We start from the raw sequence: 21,201 nt of genomic DNA on the forward strand, positions 1-21,201 counted from the left end.
ATATCACTTTACAGGGGCAGAGGGTTGAATGACTTCCGTACAGATTAGCAACTGGGCCATAATCTTGGGATAGGGATGTAGGATGGTCCATACAACTACCCTCGTAGACCTTTGAGTTTGGAATTGAGAAAGCTTGTGTATCCTACCAAATGTAACAGGGAGCATGCCGATACCTAAGTAAATGGTGCCATATGGGAAGGGAGGCAGGAGGCATTTAAGGAGGGAAAAGGATGGGGAGAGGAAGATGCTGGCATCTGAGCTGGGCAGAGCATTGCTGAAAGGGTTGTGTGATGCTCAGGTCTAAGTGAACTGAATTCCTATTTTTGCATCTTGCTCTAGACTAACTGATCTAAATCCGAGGCAGATTCAATAACCAAACTATACTCACTACCACGGAGTCGATGCTCACTCACAGCGACCCTATACAGCAGGGTGTGAGTGTCCAAGATGCATTCTTTAGGGAAATAGAAAGGCTTGCTCTGTTTTTCTCCTTCGGAGCAGCTGGTGGTTTCAAACTGTGGACCTTGTGGACCTCATCCAACATATTACTACTATGCCACCAGAGCTCCTGATAGGTTCAATATTCACCCCTAAAAGGAACACAGAGCTCCACGCATAGACCACCAGAAGTCTGAAATTTCCTTTCAGTTTCCAGAGGTAATCTCTTTAGATTAGTTGTATGTTGCAAACTACCCAGTTGGGGGCAGACAAAACAAACAGATGATTTCTGGATGCTAGCAAAGGAATCCTGCATCTCCTCATGTGTTATTATTTTATGAAAGCAAATGGCTTTTCAACTCCTGATCAGATCCAGACGACCTGCTCACACCCTCCAAAGACGGAATGCTCCATTAGGCCCCTTTTCCAATAGTCATTTTGGTAATCGCACGGAGAATGTTGTTTAGACATGGGTGATAGGTGCTGGAGGCACATATTTTAGTATACTGAGAAATTTATAGGTGTACTAACACTCCTCAAATACTAGGACTGCACAAAGGCAATCCCGGAATACCAGCAGATGGCAGGGGACAGTGCAGCCAGCAAGAGATCACCTATATTCCTACTTCTCGCCTCTCCCCAAGAGTCTTTGCCATCCTTATTTGGGGAAACTGAGGGAAATCAGACACTCTTCTAATGTTTCGTTTTCCTCTTCTACCACAGAATTCAAAAAGATCAGCTCTATTTCAGACCCCAATGGTTCAACTTGTAAAGAACATGAGAATTACTATGGGTTAATATTTCAATTCAAGCTCCCAACATCCAAAGACCTGAGGCTTGACTTCATCACTCACTCAGCTCTACAGATTTTGCCAAACATTCTTATTGTGATTTTTTTTTCTGAGGGGAGATGAGGGTATTTTGGGGTTAGCTAAAAATTTAAATAAAAGTAAAGTGCTAAATTTCGGTACCCAACCAAGAATCTATTTGTTGATCTCTTCACACCCTGAACTGATCATGTAAAAGGAGCAGGTCCCACAGAGCCCGAAGTAGAAGCCAGGGATGTAGAGATGTAGGATCTTGCTAAATATCCAAGTTATTTAAAAAATGTGGCTGGATAAGAGTTGTATGAGCCCCTAATAAAACGTTTAAAAAAATGTGGCTGGGGTGGTGTGTTAATTCTGATTCTCTTACAGACTCATATACCACCTCTCTGAACGGAGGCTCTCTATTCTCTTCAAGCAGCTTCTAGACTCTGAGCAGTCTATTGCTTTAGCATTTACAAAACTGCTTTGACATTATTTTATTCAAATGTGTCATCCCATTAGACTGATCTTGTGTCTTGTATTTTTAGTACCCAACATATATTTTGGCTCATAATCAACAAAGCAGATCCACTGTCATGGAGTCAATCCCAACTCATAATGACCCTCATAAGGTTTCCTAGGCTGTAAATCATTGTAAAAAATTTAGTATTCATTGGGAGTCAACACATATATCGTACCATTCCATAGTTCCATCATGCCAAGCAGAATTGTACAATTACTACCACAATCAGTTCCAAACCATTCTTTTTCTTCCTGGACTCCTTGACATCGTCTCCCTTATACTCCACCACCACCACTGTGCCCTGAAACCTTTATGCTACTTGCTGTCTGTATAGGATGCTGTAAATCTTTGTGGCAGCAGCCATCATTAGTTTTCTCCCCTCTAACATACAATAGATGGTTAATAACCTTCTGCAAACTTGAATAAACCAGCCACATATGTGTTTTATTTTCTTTAGTCAAACAGGCAAGGGGTTCCATGCATTAAAGATCAGTGAATCGTATTTAGGGGAGTTGCTCAAGTGTTTCAGGTAGAGAGTGAAAACAATGAAAAATCATAAAGAGCAGGCCTAAACTAGAGAAAGTCTTGGTATATGGCATGATTTTCTCTTCCCAGAAACGTAAGAGTGCCCCCAAAGAATTCTTGTTCGATAGAGAGGTGATTCTCAAGCATTCTAGTGTCAAAACTCCTGTGATGGTTTAAAAAAAATATGTGCACAAATTCTTTAATGCTCTTCGCTTCAAAAAGCAAGGCTTGATTCCCATCCCTTTGAGTGACCCGCCTTGATTGAAAGGAGTATGGCAGAAGTGATACCGTGTCCCTTCTAAGACTAGGTCATAATTAGTATTATCATTTCTTCCTTGTATCTCTTGTCTTCCCTTGAGTCACCTTTTCTGGGGAAGTTAGTTGTAATGTCATAAGCACCTTCAAGCAAACCCAGAAAGAGGTTAAAGTGGTAAGAAACTGAAGATTGTCAAACAACCAACACTAACTTGCTAAAAGTATAAATGAACCAACTGGGAAGTAGCTCCTCCAGCCTCAGTCAAGCCTTCAGATGATTGCAGCCCAAACCATTACCTTGGCCACAAATTCACTAGATCCTCTGAGAACCAGCTGCTTAAGTCACTAGCAAATTTATTCCCAAAAGACACTGTGAAACAATAAATGGTGGTTGTTTTAAATCACATTTTGGGTAAATTTTTAAAATACATTAGACAACTAATGGAACCCTGGAGGCCCAATGGTTGAGAGCTTGGTTGGTAAGTGAAAGGCCAACAATTTGAATCCACTGGCCACTGCAAGGGAGTGTGGTGATGAGAGCCTCAGAAACTTCTGGAACAGTTCTACTCTGTCACATGAGGCCACTATGTGTTGGAATTGACTTAATAGCACCCATTAGGATAAATACAACTCTGGATTTTTGCGGTTTTAGACATTCAAGCTCAGAAAAGTTTTAAATACTTATGTACTAATTAATTAAAAAACAATAATAGATACAATAAAGGTTAACCTAATGGCATTTTTAATTAAATACTTTCACTGATGGCTCTTACATCTCTTATCACAATCCATCCGTCCAGTGTGTCAAGCACATCTGTACATATGCTGCCATCATCATGTTCAAAGCATTTTCTTTCTACTTGAGCCCTTGATATCAGCTCCTCATTTTTCCCCCTCCCTCAAGTATGAGAAGTGACATTGTTTTGAATTTTTGCAAAATACTTTCAACAGAGGACAGATTCTCCTATCTGCTACTGAGCTTAACTTGTTATAAAATTTTAAGTATGCTTAAGAAACAAAATCTGGTGCCACATAGGTGTCCTGCCAGAGTCTCTGGGGAACTCTGCATTGTCTTCCTCACTGTTAGTAATGGGGAAAGTTACGGAACTGTGAGACCAGATTTTCAGTAGAAAATGTTTCATTTGAATTGGTAAGTCCACTCTACCTTGTGTTGCTCTATTAGATATTTATATATGATATAAATGACCAGAATATAATGTTAACTCAATACTTCTTTTCTTTCAACATGAACATAATTTAACTGACCAAAGACTCTACTCAGAAGAACATGTATTGAAGAACAGTGGCATGCATTTAGGAAACTTCACTCCAATGAGTGTTGACTTTAAAACATAATTGCTAATTGAGTGCTGTAATCTGGAAGGAAATAAAAACAAACCAAAACCCTCTCACCTTCTTCGGTTGAATAAGGTTTCCTCGTGTTCAACATGGACAACTTTTAATACTTTCTTGTCAATGAACAGATCTTCAGGATAATAAGCAGATCTATATTGGCGTTGTTGAGGATGGGCACATAACTTGCCAATCTGTAAAGGAGGGGGGAAGCAATATAATTATACAACATTTTCATAAATAATAGAAACAAATGCTGAAACATACTTCCATTTCTTCCCCTATTTCTTTTTCAGGAGCAGACTGAAGCTATTACTGAAGTTCTAAAAGGTGATAAGCTTTTAAGGCAAGGAGCCATGAAACCTCCAGTGGAAATGAAGGCTGTAGATGGAGAGGGCTGGGGAACGACACGCTGAGCACAGCCTATTGAGAGCTTTCCTAAGATGAAAGGTGCTTTTTTCTATAGCAAAGTGCACATGTGAGAGGACCCTCTACACCGACTTCGTGCAACTGACATCTTTCAATGGCACATTGGTATTACAAAGTATGACGAATTTCACAAAAGGGAATTGCAAAGTTGAAGAAGAACTGGAGCAGGGCACTGAGGTGTGTATGCTGGAGTCTGTTCATAAAAGAGCAGTCTCCTATGCACGCAGCACTCCCTATTCTTCTGACTTGAAGGGTATTCTTAAAAAAATCTCAATGCCGTTGTTCATTCATCTGACTTGCTTTTTAAAAATGTCCAAGGAAATGAATATAAGGCAGGTCAGTTAACCAACAGTCAGTCATCAATTATGGATCACAGACGACTGAATAGACTCAGAAGTTAGAGTATTAAAGAATGTGGGTACTTCTTTCCTCTCTTCTTTCTCCTCCCCCTCTTCTCTTCCCTTTTTACCTCATTCATTCATTCATTCATTCATTCAATCAATAATCTTTCTTGGAGGCTTCCCCATGAAGTTTATTCCTTTTATACTTATGCAGCAATAATTAAAAACAGAAGACATCAGATTTTTTGCTTAGCGAATTTCTTCCATTGGAGTCTTTGTACATTTGCTTTGCTTTTCTCATTTTCAGACCAAAGCCTAAATCAATTTCCATATGAAACTAAAAAAAACTCATTAAATGCCCTCAAATGGATGCTCACTCAAAGTGACCCTCTGTTTTCAAGCCTATAATGGTTTATGGGAGTAGAAATCCCAGTTTTTCTCCCTCAGAACTGTCATGTTTACGGATTGCAACCCAACATGTAACCGCTGTGCCACCAAAGAAATATAAAAATCAAAATTATTATAGGCCTCTCTTGTGCTAGCCACTGTGCTAGATACTATCAGCCATGGATGACAGGCGAAGGAATTGAAATTCAAGGGGGTTACATGACTTGCTAGTGGAATCCGATTTTGAATCCACTTTTCTCTCTGTGAATCCATTTATCTGACTTTGAGCTTATGCCTCCCTAGAAAATACCGGATTTTCACTTGCTTACATTCTACATGGGACGTTGGACTGGTTCTAAATGGGTCAGTAATTGCTCTTGCAAACAAGGGCTATGAATGAAGTATGTAACAGCCAAATCTTCTGACCTGTGGTATTTTTCCCGAAGTAGGAAACAAAGAGCTATGCTCTGATCAAAGATGGAGGACAAGCAAATTGCTTTGAATGTGTGCTGCTCTCCAGACTCCTGTCAACAATGTTGACCCCCAAAAGCCTTGCCACAGTGCTTCTTCTGGAAAGTTTCAGGAGCCAGATACAGGGGATTAGATTCCTGGCAACACTCTGAAGAACAACACGCATTCAAAGCCATGGGGTCCATTGCCATCTTTGAGCGGGACACTGCTGTGGGTTTCCGAGATTGTAAATCCATCTGGGAGCAGAAACATTCACCTTTCTCCCATGGGGTTGCTGATGGTTGTGAACCACCAGCCCACTCGGTAGCCGCCCAACCCTGACCCCACTGTGCCACCACGGTTCCTGACTAGTTATTAAGCTACATAGAAATACATAGCTTGGGGTAGTGGAAGTAGAGTCGCCATTGAAGCGTAGAGGAGGCAGATGGCTGCTAACGTTATACATAAATGTTGTTTCATTTGCATTGGGTTGGAAGGATTTTCATAGAAATACCAAAAGCCAAACTCCCCGCCATCGAATCAACCCTGGCTCACAGCAACCCAATGGGACAGAATAGAACTGCTACCTGTGGGTTTCCAAGACCACAACTCTTCATGGGAGTTGAAAGCCTTGTCTTTCTCCCACAGAGCAGCTGATGGTTTCAAACTGATGACCAGTGGTTAGCCGCTAAACAAGTAACTACAACGTCATCAGGCTCTACAATTAGACATCCCCAAACCCCTAACCTCATCCGCATTTATGAAAGATAGCAACAAGAGTTTGATATTCAAGCTAGCATTTCTTAATGGTTTAGATTAAATGGGGGAGGAAACAAAGCCAGAAGACACTAAAAATAAACACTTTAAAATGTCCCATTTGGCTTTGGGATATATGGTGGCAAATGTTTCGGGGTGTGCCATTTGACTTGGGCTAAAGCTAACATTCACAAGAGCTTCTGGGAATGCCCTCAGTGGTGACAGTCCGATAGGAGACTTTGGGCTCCAAGGCTGCCGGATTTCGGCGGCGGGGGGAGGAGTTCAGTTCCATTCACTCCAATGCATAGCCTGCAGCTCCCAATACCTGAGTGAAGACTGCACATCATCAATGTAGGCTCAGAAACATACACATACATTCTGTGTTGAACTACAGGTGGTATTTTCTGAAACTCAAACTTGATCTTTGCCCCACCCCACATATAAATATCTATCTATGTATCTTGGTCTAGCTGAGTCTAAACCCCACACTTGTACTTTGTACTGTTTTGTTGTTTTGCTTCCCCCACCCCCCGTACTTTGGACTTCGGCAAAAGTAAAGACCCTTATTGGATGTGGCCCAATGTTGTTCCCTGTGGGCACACCGATGACAATTGAAGAATAGGGGTGGTGATGGAAAATTCAAAGTATATAACAAAGAAGGGAAAAATTACAAGATTATCAGAAAACTGGCATCTGATTTTCACTTAGGTTTCAGGCGGTAAAGGCAATAATGGAATGATTTAAATGTGGAGAAAAGATGGAAGTTGACAAGGATTTGGTCTTGCTTGGATCCACACTTCATGCTCATGAAAAAAGCAGTCAAGAGCTCAAATGACATGTTCCATTGGGTAAATTTGATGTCCAAGACCTCTTTGTATAGTACTGACAAATAAGGATGAAACTTGGAGGACTAAGGTGTGCCTGACTCAAGCCACAGTAGGTTCAGTCTCCTCATATGCAAATGAAAGTTGAAGAATGAACACGGAAGACTAAATAAGAACTGATGCATTTGAAATGTGGTGTTGGAGAAGAACATTGGAAATACCATGGTTTGCTTAAAAGGGCAAATAAATCTGTCTTGGAAGAAGTATGGTCAGAATGCTCCTTAGAGTCAAGTATGGCAAGACTTCGTCTTACATACTTTGGACATGTTAGGCGAGACCGGTGCCTGGAAAAGGACATCATGCTTACTAAAGTAGAGGAGCAGTGAAAAAGAGGAAGATCCTTGATAAGACAAGATGGATTGACACAGTGGCTGCAAGAATTGTAAGGATGGTGAAGGGCTGGATAGTGTTCTCTGTTGCATATGAGGTCTCTATGAATCAGAACAGACTCAAAAGCACCTAAAAACAGCAACTGCTGCAAGTTAAGACAGCTCTCAATAGGCCCACCTTGCTTAGTTTACGGAAGCTGACTGCCACATCTTTCTCCTGTGGTAGGTTTGAGCCACTGGTTTCTTGGTTGACAACTGAACATTCAATCACTGCACAATCATCTTCTCATAACGATTAACCACTGTGCCATAATCTTCCCAAAAAGATTCCAGCCTAGGAAACCCGACAGAGCCACTGCACCCTGTTCTAGAGTGTCAGTAGGAGTCAGAATCAACGCCATAGCACCCAAGCACAACACACTCCTATGTGAAATTATGGCTATGCATCTGTGACTCTCTCCTCTTAACTAGCCCTAACAGACTTCTTCGCTATTCTGCTCTCAGTGGAAAATGCCAATAACTAAAGTTCTTTGCACATTCTTTCTTAAGAACTATAAAGGGGGTGTATTACATAATTTTATGTCAACTTGGATATATATAAAAGTGTGGTTCTCATAAGGAGGGAACCTCCCCTCCCCTCTCAGCCGTGGCTTTCCTGCTCGCTGGACACCCAGAGAGCAGCACAATGCATGCTGGGATCGTCCTGTCTTCTGCATCACTGCATGTGGCTGCATGAGTCTGAGGAAGGGCTCATGGACTAGTATCAGACTTACAGACTAGAGCTGGACTGGGCCGGGATGTTTTATTGAAATATCATTACTTCTGAATATAAAGCTCTTTCTTACACACATGACTGTCACTGAATGTGTTTTGTTTCTCTAGTCAACCCAGCCTAACAGTGTGTGTGTGTGTGTGTGTATGCATATTTAAGTCTATATGTTTTAACTTATGTGGGTGAGGAGTGTGGAGGAAAAGGGAGTGGGGGAAAAGGAAGAAAGACTAACAGGAAAAGAAAGGTCCCCAATCATGAGAGAGCTACTGCCTGAAGCACCACACTGCCCACATCTATTTGAGAGAGCTTCTAAGGGGAAAGATGGCAGCCAGATTGGATTGTATGAGGAGGCTTCAAAAAGTTCCTAGACATTTTCTATTGCTTTTTAATTCCATTTTTCCACGAGGTTTTGAAGCACCTTTGTACCCAGGGGCCAGAACAAGGCTTCCTCTCTCCAGGGCAACACCTGACTGGAGGGCCGATTCTGTTTTGTTTCATTGTAGCATAGCATCGTTGCTAAAACTCGGCTGGTTGTAGCAGTCCCAAAATGTGTCTTTCTGAGAACTGTTGCTAAATACTTGATATAAATTTACTCTTTGACCATCAATGGCTTAATCAGAATGTGGACACTTAAACACAGAAAACTCTCTTTTGGGTTATGCAATTTAAATATCAACTCTGATTCCTTGGGACACTTTGGGGCGGTATTGGCTGTGACATTTGTTTTGGGTGCCATGGGACTGGGGGGTGGGGGAGAGTGCGGTGGCACTCCATAGGTTTCCAGTTAAAATAAAACAATGAGCTTCAATGCATTGTGAGGTGTCTATTATTACACCGTTGGACAACTTCTTTTAATTAAATCCTAAAAGTTTTGAAACAAAATATACATGGAAATTATGTGATATATAACGTACATTTTTTCATAGTAACCATGCCCATTTAACAGTGCTACAGGTATAATAAAAATGCTAATATGTGTTAATGTTTAGTCAGTGGTTAATGTTTTGTCTTGTTAATTTCCCTAGGGCTTTTATTACTGATTTAAATCTGCCACACTACTCAACTGATTGCGTGGCTTTCCACAAACTGCATGGAAGTAGCTCAAATGAATACTGATTAAGAGAGATGAACAAACATGTGGTTGGGCACACCATTCTTATTACGGGCTTGTAATCATTACATACATTTTCTTTGAAATACATTACATGCATTTTCCACTCACTTTTCCCTACTGAAAGTATGCACATGAGCATGAAATTAACTTATCACCCTGTACATCAGGAAGCACATCAGTATTGATTAACCATTGATTGAACCGGATAGAGAGCACAGAGGATAATGAACAGACCTGGTGACACTGTAAGCATCTTGTGTGTGTGTGTGTGTGTGTGTGTGTGTGTGTGTGTGTGTCTGCTCACCCCTACAGACACATTTTGCTGAGACTCATCATTAATTGCTTGGTCATAAAATAAAAACTCACTAACAACCTCCAATGGGTTAGAAATCAAATTATTTGAAGGCTTCATGTGCCGTTGTTTGAAGATCCCATAAAAGTTAATGTAAATTACATTCCTAAAACAATATTAAATGGACTGATGTCCTGCAGATGAGTGTAGGGCAATGTTGAGCAACCTATCAGACAGAGTGGAACCTCCCTGGAGAGTTGAATTACAACACTATGTTATTGTGAAAAGAATACACCGGTGGAAGTCAGGAGATCTGGCTGCCAGTTCCAGCTCACCCTCTCACCATTTCAAAAATTCTAGATGAATCTTTTCATTTCCTTGAAATGGAACGTCCTCATCGGCAAAACGGAGATGAGAATAATGCCTGCCCTACCTGGAGATAGCATGAGGCTCAGATAAAAGGATGGATGAGAGTGGAACGTTTGGCATGTTCAGACGGAAGTCATGGGCATTCAAGCAGAAATCTGTAAGGGGCACTGCTGGCCTCCGAAGCCGACTTTGGGTGGCTCACCTGGGCAGGGCCATAGCTAACGATATGCAAAAGGATTAATGAAACCAGTATCTCGTTCTGAAAGAGGACCACATAGACTTTGCCTGTATGGTGAGGGTATCACACAGTCTGCGCTGCTCTGCCCTAGGATACCTGACTATCCTCTTCTGGTCCCTGAAGTCCTTATGACTGGTAGGTGATATGTAATCTTCCAGGGAGCCCTGGTGGTATAGTGGTCATATACTGGGCTGCTAACTGCAAGGTCAGTGGTTTGAAACCAGATGAGGTTTTCTACTCACATAAAAGGTTAGTTTCACAAACTCACAAGGGGCAGTTCTACCCTGTCCTATTGAGTTACTATAAGTTGAAATAGACTTGATATCAGTACAGGTTTGTGTGTCTCTAATCTGCACACTTTGATCTGTGGGGCTGAATGTCATGGGGATGGCAGACATCTGTAAAATGACTCCCTTGTAGAAAAGACTTGCTCTTTACTCATTTTTATGTAACATAAAAGAAGACTTCGTGGAAAACAGAATTCTACATATAAGATCTAGCATCTCTTATGTATTACCAATCCTTCTCAGTGCCACAAGCCCACTCCATGACCGCTTAGTCATATATGACTAATATCGGAGAGGTTAAGAGATAGTTTTATGTTGTCAATTAACTCAAAGCTGAATCCAAACTTGGGTCTACATGAAAACAAAGAAGTACATTCACTTTGCAGTCACGTTTTGCAAAAATCTTTTATGAGAAGTTTTTACAATTTATCTGTGCCCGCTAATGTAGTTTGACATTTTATTATAAAAGAAAATTAATTTGCTTCATACTTTTCTCACTTGCTCCTCCCATCGCTGCACCATATAAAAGATGTTAAAATGGTGCGACACTGATTATATTAGAGAGCTCTCAGATTCATTAAAGGGAGACTTCTCTTTGATAGATCACAAATGTAATTAAGAACAAAAATGTGGCACAATGTCTTTTTCTCTTGGTTTTAGCAAACAAAAAAAAAAACCCAAACTCATTACCATTGAGTGAATTCTGATTCACAGGGAGCTATAAATAGGGATTCTGAGGATGCAGATCTTTTAAAAAATAATCTCATTTTTCTTCTTGTGAAGGACTAGGGTGTTTCAACTGCTGCCCCTGAGGTTAGCAGTCCAATGCCTAATCCACAGTCCCATTAGGACTCCTTGATAGGTATTAACAATTAATGTTAATGCCTGATGCAACAGAACATACAGAAATAACATTATGGTGCCAGCTCAATTGTAGAGTCATTTGGAAATCAATCATTCAGAATGAAATAAAAGGATTGAATATTTGAACAGAGGCATTATCAGTCAAAACTGTTTTTTGACGATGGTTTTTGATCACACGCTACCCCCTGTTGGGATGGATAGACCAGACCTCTGCCTATTTCTTTGGTACAGAGACCTTTTGTCTTGTTGGCATCTACTTTTGATACTTTCCCCATCATTCAAATATTTCGATCAAAGAATCCTTCAATATTTCAACTCAAGGCTTGAATTTCTGCTTCAGAAATGCTAGGCATGTTTTCACATTTGATTTCCAACTCCAGATCTTCTTGGTACATTCCATTATAAGACTTTCGTTTGTCTTCTCGAACTGCCCTTTGAAATTTTCTGTTCAGCTCTTTTACTTTGTGCATTTTATTCCTTCCATCTGTTTTAGCTATTCTATGTTCAAGAGTATGTTTCAGAATCTCTTCTGACATTTACTTTGGTCTTTTCTTGTTTTCTAGTCTTTTTAATGACCTTTTGTTTTTATCATGTATGATGATGTTCTTGATAACATGCCACAGCTCATGTCTTTTGTCCTTATTATTGAGTCAAGTTTGTTCTGGAGATGCTCTTGAAATTCAGGTGGGAGATACTCAAGGTTGTATTTTGACTCTTATGGACTTGTTTTAAATTTTTATAGCTTCAACCTAAATTGGCATATGAGCAATTGATGGTCTAATCCAAGGTCAGCCTTTGGCTTAATTTTGGCTGATGATACTGAGCTTCTCGATGGCCTCTTTCCACAGATACAGCCAATTTGACTCCTGTGCATTCCACCCAGTGAGATTCATGCATATACTTGCTGATTATATCATTGAAAGGGGGTACTGGAAATGAAGAAAGCATTGGACTTAGAGAATCTAATCATGTGATCTCCAGCTTCATTTCTATCACCTAGGCCATACTTTCTAAATACTTCCCCTTTGTTTCCAATTTTCCCATTCCAATCACCAATGATCAATAGTGCATCTTGATTGCATGTTTGATCATTTCCAACAGAAGAACCTGGCAGGGTTTTTCAGTTTCTTCATCACTAGTTTTAAGGGCTGGAAAGCATATTTGAATCATAGTTGTAACAGTGGTCTTTGAGGTAGACTTAGAGCTATTATTGTTATTGACAGTGTGGTACCTCGGGATATATATTCAAATGCTCTTTTAGATGATGAATGTGACACTGTTCCTCTTGAATTTGTCTTTTCCCACACGCTTACTACCAGTCCATTTCAGCTCACTAATGCCGAAGATATCAAGCAATATGCAATCAAGTACTTTCCTTTTTAAAAATTTTATTGTGAATTGCGTGAAGGATTATAGAGTAGATAATCAGTTTCACATTTAGCAATCACACACTTGGTTTCATCTCATTCATTGTAATCTCTCAATGCACCACAACTAATCACACTTTCTCAGTTTCCATTTCTTCTTCTTTCCCAACTCTTCTGTGTGTTGTTCTCTGGTATATGCTGCCCTTTTTATGCCAAATGGCTAATTACGCTAAGGTGTGTGTCTTATACGACTGTTATTATTCAGCTTATTGTCTAGTGTGTAGGTGAAATTAGAGCCATTGGGGTGAGTTAAGTTCCATAACTGAAGGGTAATTAAGGGCCTTATTCTTGGGGTGTGTGTGTGGGGGGGAAGGGTCCCAACGGTCTCTATCTGACAAGTAAGCCTGGTCTATTTTATGATTTGAAGTTTTGTGCACATGTTCCTCTAACTCTCTCCAAGGCCTTGTAATGTTTTCCCTTTCTGAGCCTTTGGTAGTGGTAACCAAGCACTATTAGTTTCTTCTGGTTTCAGAGTCATGGAGATTGATGTCTACCTGGTCCACTCATCCGTTGAACTAATATTTTTAATATAACATTTGATTTCCATCACTCTTCTTTCCTCTGAATATGGTAATATGAATAGTTACCCCTTAGGTGGCTACTAATAAGCTTTTAAGTACACATTCGTAGCTCTTTCTTCTCATATTGAGTCATTTCCCCCTTAATGAGTGAAGGCCCCAGGAGCGTTGCTCCATCCACAGCGTTAAGGCAGCCTCTACTTTGAGAAGGCAGCTCTTCCCCAGGTATATTTTGAGTGCCTTCCATCCTGAGGGAAGGAGCCCCAATAAGCTGGACTGAATCTGCTGCTTGGTTTCATCCAGTATCACCACTAACTAACCACCAAAGAAAGTGGATTATAGGATAGCTGTAGGGAAAAACCACATATTGTTTTTGAAACATTCCAAGGTTGAATAGCATTGCTGAAATTCATGGCTTACCCTGAAATACATGTGGTGCTGTTTGCACGGGTGATGCAAAAGCAATGGCAGATGAACTGCTGGCACCTTAGCATGAGTCAGCCAAGCAGCTCCAAACTGTTCTAGCAGTCTTTGTCATTGGCCCAACCATGCTCTCACGGTTGTTTTAGTTTCTTTGTTTGAAAGCCAGTTTTATCTGAGGACCACCTGGAAATGTGGTAAAAATATAAATTTTATTCAATGTTGACCCTGATTACACATCTTTTTCATATTTTGGGTGATGAAATGAGAAGCACGGATTATAATACATGATGATCCTTTCAAGGAAAGGCACCTATGTGATGGGTGTTATGAACTGAACTAGATACATTTCCCCCCATAAAACACTGCTGTTAATTGAAAGAAAGATGGACAGACAGAGAGGCAAGTTAAGGTTATTGAGGCCTCGGTATTTGATATTTTCTCAGAAGTAGGCAAAGTGAGCCTATCACTTCAAAGCAAATAAGTGAAAATATTTGAAGCCAATATAGAAAAAAGTTCACCTGTATCTACCACCACACATTTGACAGCTTTTCAATACTTAAAAGGCTTCTGTGATGAGAACACTGGGGGCTATTAATGGTGTTTTGCTCTTCTGTCATAAAAGGGCACGGACAATTGACATATCTTTATAACTTAACTGAATAAACCAACACTTTTCAAATAACCTATGCATGATGATACACATCTTAACAGGGATAAAATATTGGCAAAACACCCGCTCAAAAAGTACAAGATTGATTTTATTGTAACAGAACAAAAAGTCAACTGACTGCCATGAGCAGTCATTTGCACTCTTCCAAAGAATTGTGTATGTGCGCTCACAATGACAACAGTTACTCGGAAACAAGAAGCAATGAGTGTAAGTCAAAAGTGGTGAAAAAATGACGAGTAAAGATAGCAAGAATGGTGACACAATGTGACAAATGTAAAAAGTGTGATTGAATTGTACATGTAGTAATTGTTGAATGGGTATATGTTCTGTTATGCATATTTATCTTTCTCTTTGAACTTCTCCTTCTCCCCCCCCCTCCTCTCTCTCTCTGAAACCTGGGTTGTCTGGGCCAGTGGGGGTGGGGAGAGAGAGAGCCCGCACAGAGCAGCAGCACAGAGCAGCCCGGAGTCCCGGGCCAGGCCAGCAGGGAGGGTGGTGGGTGGTGGTTGGTGGGTGGAGATTGGAGTGAAAGTTTACAGAGTACAGTGGTCTTCCATTTAACAATTCATACACGCTGTTCTGTGACAGTGCTAAAGTACATAGATTTCCTTAACATAGACCCAGAAAGTCACCTGTTCCTGACTTTCAGGAAAATATTTATGCACTTATTAGGTGACCACTAAATGCAATCCTAGCATAAGGAAGCATATTAGAAAAATTAGAAATAAGTGAAATTGAGAATACAAAAACAATATAATCAATGAATCTGATTATTAGCACAACTGACAAGAGATCAAATTATTAAAATCCAAAATTAAATTAAAAAAGAATATTACTAGTGACCTTACAGAAATAAAAAAAAGACCACAAGGAAATACTATAAACAATTATATGGCCACAAAATAGATAAACTTTAAAGAGTGAACACATTCCTAGACTCAGGAAGAAATAGAAAATCTGGATATATCTATAATGCATAAATTGATAAAATAGTAAGGCAAAAATACACACAAGGCAAAGCACAGAATCAGATGGACAAACTGGTGAATTTTACTACATCTTTAAAGAATACACACACACACACCCCAAACCAAATGCACTGCCATCAAGCAGATGCTGACTCACAGAGACAGTAGAACTGCCATTGAGAGTTCCCAAGACTATTTCTTTACAGAAATAGAAAGTCTTGCCTTTCTCCCTTCACAGATTCTCCCAAAATACAGAATCGGAAAGAACATTCCCCACGTCACCTTATGAGGTCATTATAACCTTGATACCCAAGGAAAACTACAGATCAGTATCTCTTAAAAATACAGGCAAACATTTCTTCAATAAAACACTAGCAAAGTTAGTCTAGAAACATCTCTGATTTGGCAAGTCTACCTGACACCACATAGAAAGTTAATTCAAAATGGGAGTGTTAAAACTGTAAAACTCTTTAAAAACACAGAAGTAAATTTTCTGATCTTAAACCCGGCAATGGATACTTAGATATGATAACCTAAATTACAAGTAATCAAAGAAAAAGATTATTTAACTTCTTCAAAATGGAAAATTTTGTGCTTCAAAAAGTTATTTTGCTTGTTTTTTTTTCTGATAGTTTTTAAAATAATCATTTTATTGGGGACTCATACAACTCTTATCACAATCCCTACATACATCCATTGTGTCAAGCACATTTGTACATTTGTTGCCCTCATCATTCTCAAAACATTTGCTTTCTACTGGAGCCCTTGGTATCAGCTCCTCATGTTTTCCCCTCCTACCCCCATGCACTCTTGATAATTTAGAAATTATTATTTTGTCAAGTCTTACACTGTCTGATATCTCCCTTCACCCACTTTTCTGTTGTTCATCCCCCAGGGAGAGGGTTAGATGTAGATCCTTGTGATCACTTCCTTCTTTCCACCCCCACCTTTCCTCCACTCTCCCGGTATCGTCACCCTTATCACTGGTCCTGAGGGGCTCATCTGTTCTGGATTCCCTGTTTCAGTTCCTATCTGTACCAGTGTACATGCTCTGATCCAGCTGGATTTGTAACGTCGAATTGGGGGGGGGGGGGGAGGAAGCATTTAAGGACTAGAGGAAAGTTGTATGCTTCATCTTTACTACACAGCACCGTGACTGGCTTGTCTCCTCCTGTGACCCTTCTGTAAGGGGATGTCCAGTTGCCTACAGATGGACTTTGGGTCCCCACTCCGCACTGCCCCTCATTCTCACAAAAACAATTTTAAGAGGGTGAGAAGACATTGTATAAAATGAGAGATGTATTTATGGAGTGTCTTGAGAACCTAAACCAGTAATGGTTTGTTGTTTTTAGGTGCCATCAAGGTGGGTCTGACCCACCATAGCAACCCACAATGGAACGAAACCTTCCCTGGTCCTGTGCCATCCTCAAAGAAAATATAAAGTGCTCTTCAAACTCAAAAATAAAACAGCAATATTATTGGCCACATAGATACTGTTTCTTATAATCTGCCACTTATCTGATGCTGTCTGAAATGGGCCTACTATTCATTTGTCATGGCTTGTTTCTACCCATGCACCAGCTCCTGTTTATTATATAATAATCAGACTTGAAGATGTTGTCTCTGGGGACCCATGGGAATGCAAGGTATCCAAAATCAGGGCTGACTACCATGCAACATTACACGTCAGCCTATCACAGAAAACCAACCACATGTAACAACATCCCTGCTTTCTCAATTGATGAGAAATCTCAGAACATAGGTTACGAGCACAAAGCATAGTACATCAGGTCATCAAATGTGATTGTATTCACAGGCTCATCACAGTCATTCCATTCTCATGAACTCAAAGAGTAGTAAACGAGTGCTTAAGAGGAAAAAATATTGGAATCCAAAAGAAGTCACTTTCAGCCAAACATTTAGAAATACTCTATGGAATGAGGCGCGAATCCTAAAACTCTTTGAGAAACTGTGTGCCTGTTAGGCACTGTTCCAAAACCATTCTAACTGTAACTTTAGTCTATCCGATGAGTCACAGTCCCTGTAAATGGAGACGTAATCTCTGACCAATACTTGGAGGTCCCTGCTGATTGCCCTGCCATTGTAGACAGATCTCTACTGATTGGTTTTAGCAAAAGTTATCATCAGAATGACTCAGAAACACTTCTGAGATAAATTTTTGAAAAGAACATGATTGAAGGGAAATTAAAAAAAATACCCGATGAATTGAGAAGGGTCACCCTGAACAGAAATAGCACAAAGGGACTCATCTTCCGCATTTTTCCTCTGTAACAGCAGCATTGACCACTGCTTTTTCCCAATCCTTTCTCTTCACAGATGTTATTTTTATGCTCTCTTCCACTCTCTTCTTTTAATCAGTTCCTTTAATGCCAGCCTTGGTTTCTTACATCCTGTACTGGCCTCTCCCTTTACCCATTCTAGTAATGAGGCCAGACTATTTTAGTGGCATGTGATTTTCCCCTAGCAGTTGTACAACAAGAGCTGTTCTGTGAAGCTTCTAGGGCAGTGTTTCTCAACCTGGGGTCACTACCCCTTTGGGGGTTGGACGACTCTTTCACAGGGGTCACCTGATTCATAATAGTAGCTAAATGATAGTTATGAAGTAGCGACAAAAGTGATTGTATGGTTGGGATCACTGCAACATGAGAAACTGTATGAAAGAGTCACAGCATTAGGAAGTTTGAAAACCACTGTTCTAGGGGGCATCACCTGAAATTGACTTTCTCCTATTTCCTTCCATCTGTCTAGACACACAGACACTCATGATATCAAAGCTGGCAGGAACTGTGTGAATGATTAAATCGAGTTCCCTTTAAAAAGCAGATAATTGTGGCCCCGAGAGGGTCAGGACTCACTTGAGGCCTGCTTCTGATATTGATGCCTATGCTTGGGGAATCCTACCTCAGTTGATCTTCACTCCTAGAAAACAGATTTGAGAAACTTCTCAAAAAAGGATGCATTCTAAACTCAAGCATAAATGGGAATGCAGATGAATGACTGTTTCGTATTATCTGAGCTCTTCTCCTCTACCATTAGTGTGGATAATTGAAAGTTAATGATTCTCTTGCTTAACAGAGCATTCAAGAACCAACTCTCATCAAATATGTACGGTAGACATTCTCCTAAATGACAATTTCATCAAGCCCCATATAAGAGCTTGTAACTAACCCTGAGAAGTAACTAAATCTGTGTCCATTTTTCTTTACCAGTGGATGTCCCAAGAAGTAAAATAATTGCACAGATAGGGAAAGGACAAAAATGGGTCTTGAAACCAGGACCAAGAACTTGAACCTCTACTATCTTTGCATACAATTTCTAATTTAGCAACCCATTTGGGTGTAAGTGAGGGTCCAAGATTTATCTAGTTGAAGGTTAAGTACTTCAGAAACTTTAAATTTTGCACATAGAAACAATTAGTCCAATGGACTAATAGACTATTGTGGTAGTTACATAATGTGGTCAACTTGCAAAGGGGTGAAGTCTAGTCTGTCAATCAGGTCACAGCTTTGTAACCTCATTTGGAGGCATGAGGGAAATAAATAGCTCCCTGGAGGCAGGACACAGACACACTCTCTCTCTGAGACATTTTTTTGACAAGCCATATGGAGGTACATTGGTGCTGCCAGAGTACTGGAGCTGGAGAAACCACGTGGAGACCCCTGCCAGTGCTAAGATCCTTCCACCACTACTGGATCCACAAGACTTTCCAACCGCTTGTCTGTGATCTTCCTGCATTCTACATCATTGCATGTGTTGTGTGAGTCTGAAGAGGAATTTACAGACTGGTCTTGGACATTTGGGTCAATCTCAGACTTATGGAGTTGATCTGGACTGGGCTGGGATGTTTTCTTAATATACAATTGCTCTTTATATAAAGCTCTTTCTTATACACATATGGGTGTCTACAAATTTGTGTCTCTAGTCCACCCAGATTATCACAACCATGCACACATCAGACTCAATGATTCTGAGACCAGGAGAACTAGATAGTGCCCAGCTGCTATTCCTAACTGATTCAGAAGGAATCACATTAGGAAGTCCTGGATAGTAAAGATCTAGTGGAATTGATAAGACTTAGTCAAACTTCAGGTCTGGAAATCAACTGTCTCAATATTCAGCCAAACAAAAGACAAGTCTATAAGAGGAACCACAACACTAGTGAAGCATACACACCTTAGATTCGAGATTAAATGGGCATCATTTGCCCAAGGACAAAGTTCAGCAGGGGTAGGAAAAGAGGGTATTAGTGTGATGAGAGGATTACAATAAATCAGATTAAAGGAAAATGTATGCGAATTGCTGAATGTAAAAGTAATAATTGGCTCTCTAAACCTTCACCAAATTTACAATAAAAACTTATAAAAAATAAAAAGAAACTGTAAGTCTTCAAGAAAATGAAAAGTGGAAGAAATAGTAAGAGGAAATAGCCCTAAGTGTTGTCTCTGTTTCTCCCGTAATAACGGAACGGTCTCATGCAAGTTGTATTGCACATATCACTAGACTCAATGTCAATCTTGCAGTTAGCAGCCTAACACGTAACCACTGCTCCACCAGGGCTCCTCAGACTCAATATCAATCTTTACACGGTAGAAAGGATCCCTAGGAGTGACTAGTAGTTTTGAACTGCTGAACTTATAACCCACTACTCCACCAGGTCTCCTCTCCTGTTGAATACAAACATTAAATCGCCTGTTACTGAGCTGAATACCATTCATAGCGACCCCACTGAGGGTTTCCCAAGACTGTAAATCTCTACAGGAACAGACTACTTCATCCTTTTCCTGCTGAGTGCCAGGTGGATTTGAACTGCTGACCTTGCTTGTCACCAAAGCACCTCTAGTTGGATATGGAGTGCTAAAAGTGGAGCCTGTTTGTTTGTAGTTTTTTGGTTTTTTTTGGATGCTGGAGTAATGAAGACTAGTAAAGGAGTCCTGGTGGCAAGGTCAGCAGTTTGAAACCGCCGGCCCACTCTGTGGGCTAAAGATGGGGCTTTCTACTCCCATAAAGAGTTGCTGTCCCAGAAAACCACAGGGGGCATTGCTACCCTGCCGTTTAAGGTTACTATAAGTCAAGTTGATGCTATAACAATTTGATGGCAGTGAGTTTGGTTTTTAATGAAGACTGTTAGAAACTTACCTTAAACAACAACAAAATTCCACCTCACTGACACCAAGTTGATTCAGTGGCACATGAGCTCAGTAACATTTAAGTTGCTTAAGAGCACCAAATCTGAACTTTCAAAGCCATCTATTATTCTTTCCAAGGTCCTGAAGGAAAAGCATATATAGTCCAAGTTCAATTACTGAGATTTTGTGCCATTGGGGAAGGGCCTTCTCTTCTTTGGGCCTCAGATACCTTTCCAAGAAAATAAAGGATGTCAAATAGCCCCTCCCCAACTCTTGCTGCTTCCATTCCATGGCTCCAAGAGAAGGACTGTTGCAGGGCATGGAAAGTAATTTCCCTCTGTAGTTAGACAAGTCTCATTCTTTTCTCCACATCCTGCCATTGCTTTTGTAGATTTTACAGCAACCAGTCAAGCCCTGGTGGTGTAGTGGCTATGTGGGCTGTAATCTGCATGGTTTGCAGTTCAAAACCACCAGCATTTCTGTGGGAGAAAGACTGGGCTTTCTACTCCTGTAAACAGTCTCTTTCGCCCTCCACTCAAGGCCTCCCTTAACACAAGAACACTTAGTTCTGATAACCTGGCATTCTTTGATACTCACCTCCCCTACATGATCACTGAAGACAAAATGGGTACATAA

At 40.4% G+C, this 21,201-nt stretch overlaps 1 protein-coding gene across 2 annotated transcripts in view; it reads right to left on the minus strand.

Moving 5' to 3' along the window:
- Positions 1-21,201, minus strand: part of GPC3 (glypican 3) — a 444,594-nt gene that overhangs the window by 150,813 nt on the left and 272,580 nt on the right. For both annotated transcript variants that reach the window (XM_075539171.1, XM_075539172.1), the window contains exon 4: positions 3,961-4,094. In XM_075539171.1, the coding sequence (XP_075395286.1) occupies positions 3,961-4,094 (134 nt within the window). The remainder of the gene's footprint in view (positions 1-3,960; positions 4,095-21,201) is intronic.

This window comes from Tenrec ecaudatus, chromosome X (genome assembly GCF_050624435.1).
Source record: "Tenrec ecaudatus isolate mTenEca1 chromosome X, mTenEca1.hap1, whole genome shotgun sequence".
Lineage (NCBI taxonomy): Eukaryota > Metazoa > Chordata > Mammalia > Afrosoricida > Tenrecidae > Tenrec > Tenrec ecaudatus.